Source organism: Suncus etruscus, chromosome 11 (assembly GCF_024139225.1).
Source record: "Suncus etruscus isolate mSunEtr1 chromosome 11, mSunEtr1.pri.cur, whole genome shotgun sequence".
In the NCBI taxonomy this organism is placed as follows: Eukaryota; Metazoa; Chordata; class Mammalia; order Eulipotyphla; family Soricidae; genus Suncus; species Suncus etruscus.
Window position 1 is genome coordinate 81,980,781 of NC_064858.1, and position 1,970 is coordinate 81,982,750.

The 1,970-nt window shown below is 39.0% G+C and overlaps 1 protein-coding gene across 1 annotated transcript; it reads right to left on the minus strand.

Moving 5' to 3' along the window:
* Window positions 1-417: 417 nt before the first annotated feature.
* LOC126022133 (olfactory receptor 10A2-like) lies at window positions 418-1,380 on the minus strand. The gene has a single exon (XM_049782982.1). The coding sequence runs from the start codon at window positions 1,378-1,380 to the stop codon at window positions 418-420; it is 963 nt and encodes a 320-aa protein (XP_049638939.1).
* Between the last annotated feature and the right edge of the window lie 590 nt (window positions 1,381-1,970).

Below are 1,970 nucleotides of genomic sequence, written 5' to 3' on the forward strand. Positions count from 1 at the left end.
TTACTCTGGTGCTAGAAATTTAACCCAGCTTAGCCACATGCAAAGCAACCAACTACCTGCGATACTATCACTCTGACTCCTCATTAATTTGTATTGATTTTATCATTTTAATCAAGTATTTCCCACTTACCTCATCACTAAGGCATAAATCTTACTAACATTCATTTAGTAACATTTCAGGAAAAATTTTGTCCAGGAAACAGAAAATTCTCGATGCTTTTATGAGTTGAATACTATTAAGTGAATGAGTGATAAATAGTTTAAAGACCTACTGCATTGTTCAATTTCTTTCTCAAACATATTATAAAGTTTAGGTTTCTGGTTGTCTTATATAACTTTCAGACAATGAAATAATATAAGGATCATATAACTCAGGTAGCATCTTTAGGGTACAGCGATTCAACCATAATGGATGATTTAGGCTGCTTGTCTAAGAGGATTTCTCTGTGTTATTCTGCGAAAGGCTTCCTTTACTTCTTTGTTCCTCAATGTGTAGATAATAGGATTCAGAGCAGGTGTGACTACTGTGTACATGAGTGCAGTTGCTTTGTCTGTTTCTGGAGTGTGGGCAGTTTTGGGTTGTAAATAGGTGAATAAGGCAGTGCCATAGAATAGAGAAACAACCAGGATATGAGAAGAACAAGTGGAGAAAGCTTTGCGTTTGCCAGCTGCTGAAGGAATTTTCAAGATGTTGGCAAGAATACGCACATAGGAGCACAGAATGAGAAAACATGGACTCATGATGAAAAGCACAGAGATAAAAAACATCACAATCTCATTGTGAGAAGTATCAACACAAGCCAGCTTTACTACAGGCATTATGTCACAAAAAAAGTGCTGAATTGTCCCTGTTCCGCAGAAGGGCAAAGTGAAGACCCACGTGATCTGGCATGACTCCACAACTATTCCAATAAACCAAGATGTTGCAGCCAACTTCAAACATACGCGAGGATTCATCAGGATAGTGTAATGCAGTGGATAACAAATAGCTACAAAGCGATCATAAGCCATAGCAGCTAGCAGGCAGCATTCGGTTAGGCCCAAGATTGCAAATATGTACATCTGAGCTGCACAACCTCCCACACTTATGGTCTTGTTCTTCACCAGCAGGTGCACCAACATCTGAGGTACCACACTAGTGATATAACACATCTCAAGAAAGGAGAGGTTAACCAGGAAGAAATACATGGGAGTGTGTAGAGAAGGGGTCATCCAAATCAGGCAGATAATGATGAGGTTACCTCCCACAGTAAACAAATAGATGATTAAGAACACAACAAACAGTACAGGCTGTAACTCTGCAAGGGAGGAAAAAGCCACAAAAGTGAATTTGGTGCAGATGGATTGGTTTCCATACATTGTAGCCTCAGAGGCAGACATCTCTGGAACAAAAAGAGAAGAGGAGTTAATGTTGAAAGGAATCCTAGCCAGAGATAACAGGTATTCAATTTTTGGCACGCCAGGTGGTCCCCTCTTGTCCAGTAGGAGTGATATTTTAACACAATGCTAGGAGTAAGCCCTTAACACTTCTGGGTTACCACATCCCCCCAAAATAAAAAAAATATATCTAATAATCTATCATAATTTCATTAAACCTCTGCAAAGCAGTCTTGCTAGGTAAAGTGGTCTGATATAAAAAAACATATACTTAAATTTTTGGAATAGACCTTTAAATTATTCTATAAAAATGAATGAAAAATTCCTGCTGCTTTTGAATTTTTTTTTTTTGAGCCATTCCCGGTGATGCTCAGTATTTACTCCTGGCTATGCGCCCAGAAATTGCTCCTGGCTAGGGAAACATATAGGATGCCAGGGGATAGAACCACTGTCTGTCCTAGGTCAGCCACATCCAAGGCAAATGCCCTACCGCTGCACCACTGCTCCAGCTCCTGCTTTTGAGTTTTATGTCTTAGTCTATTTTCACAATAATTAAGAGAAAGCAGTGACCTCAAATTATGTAATGATATATA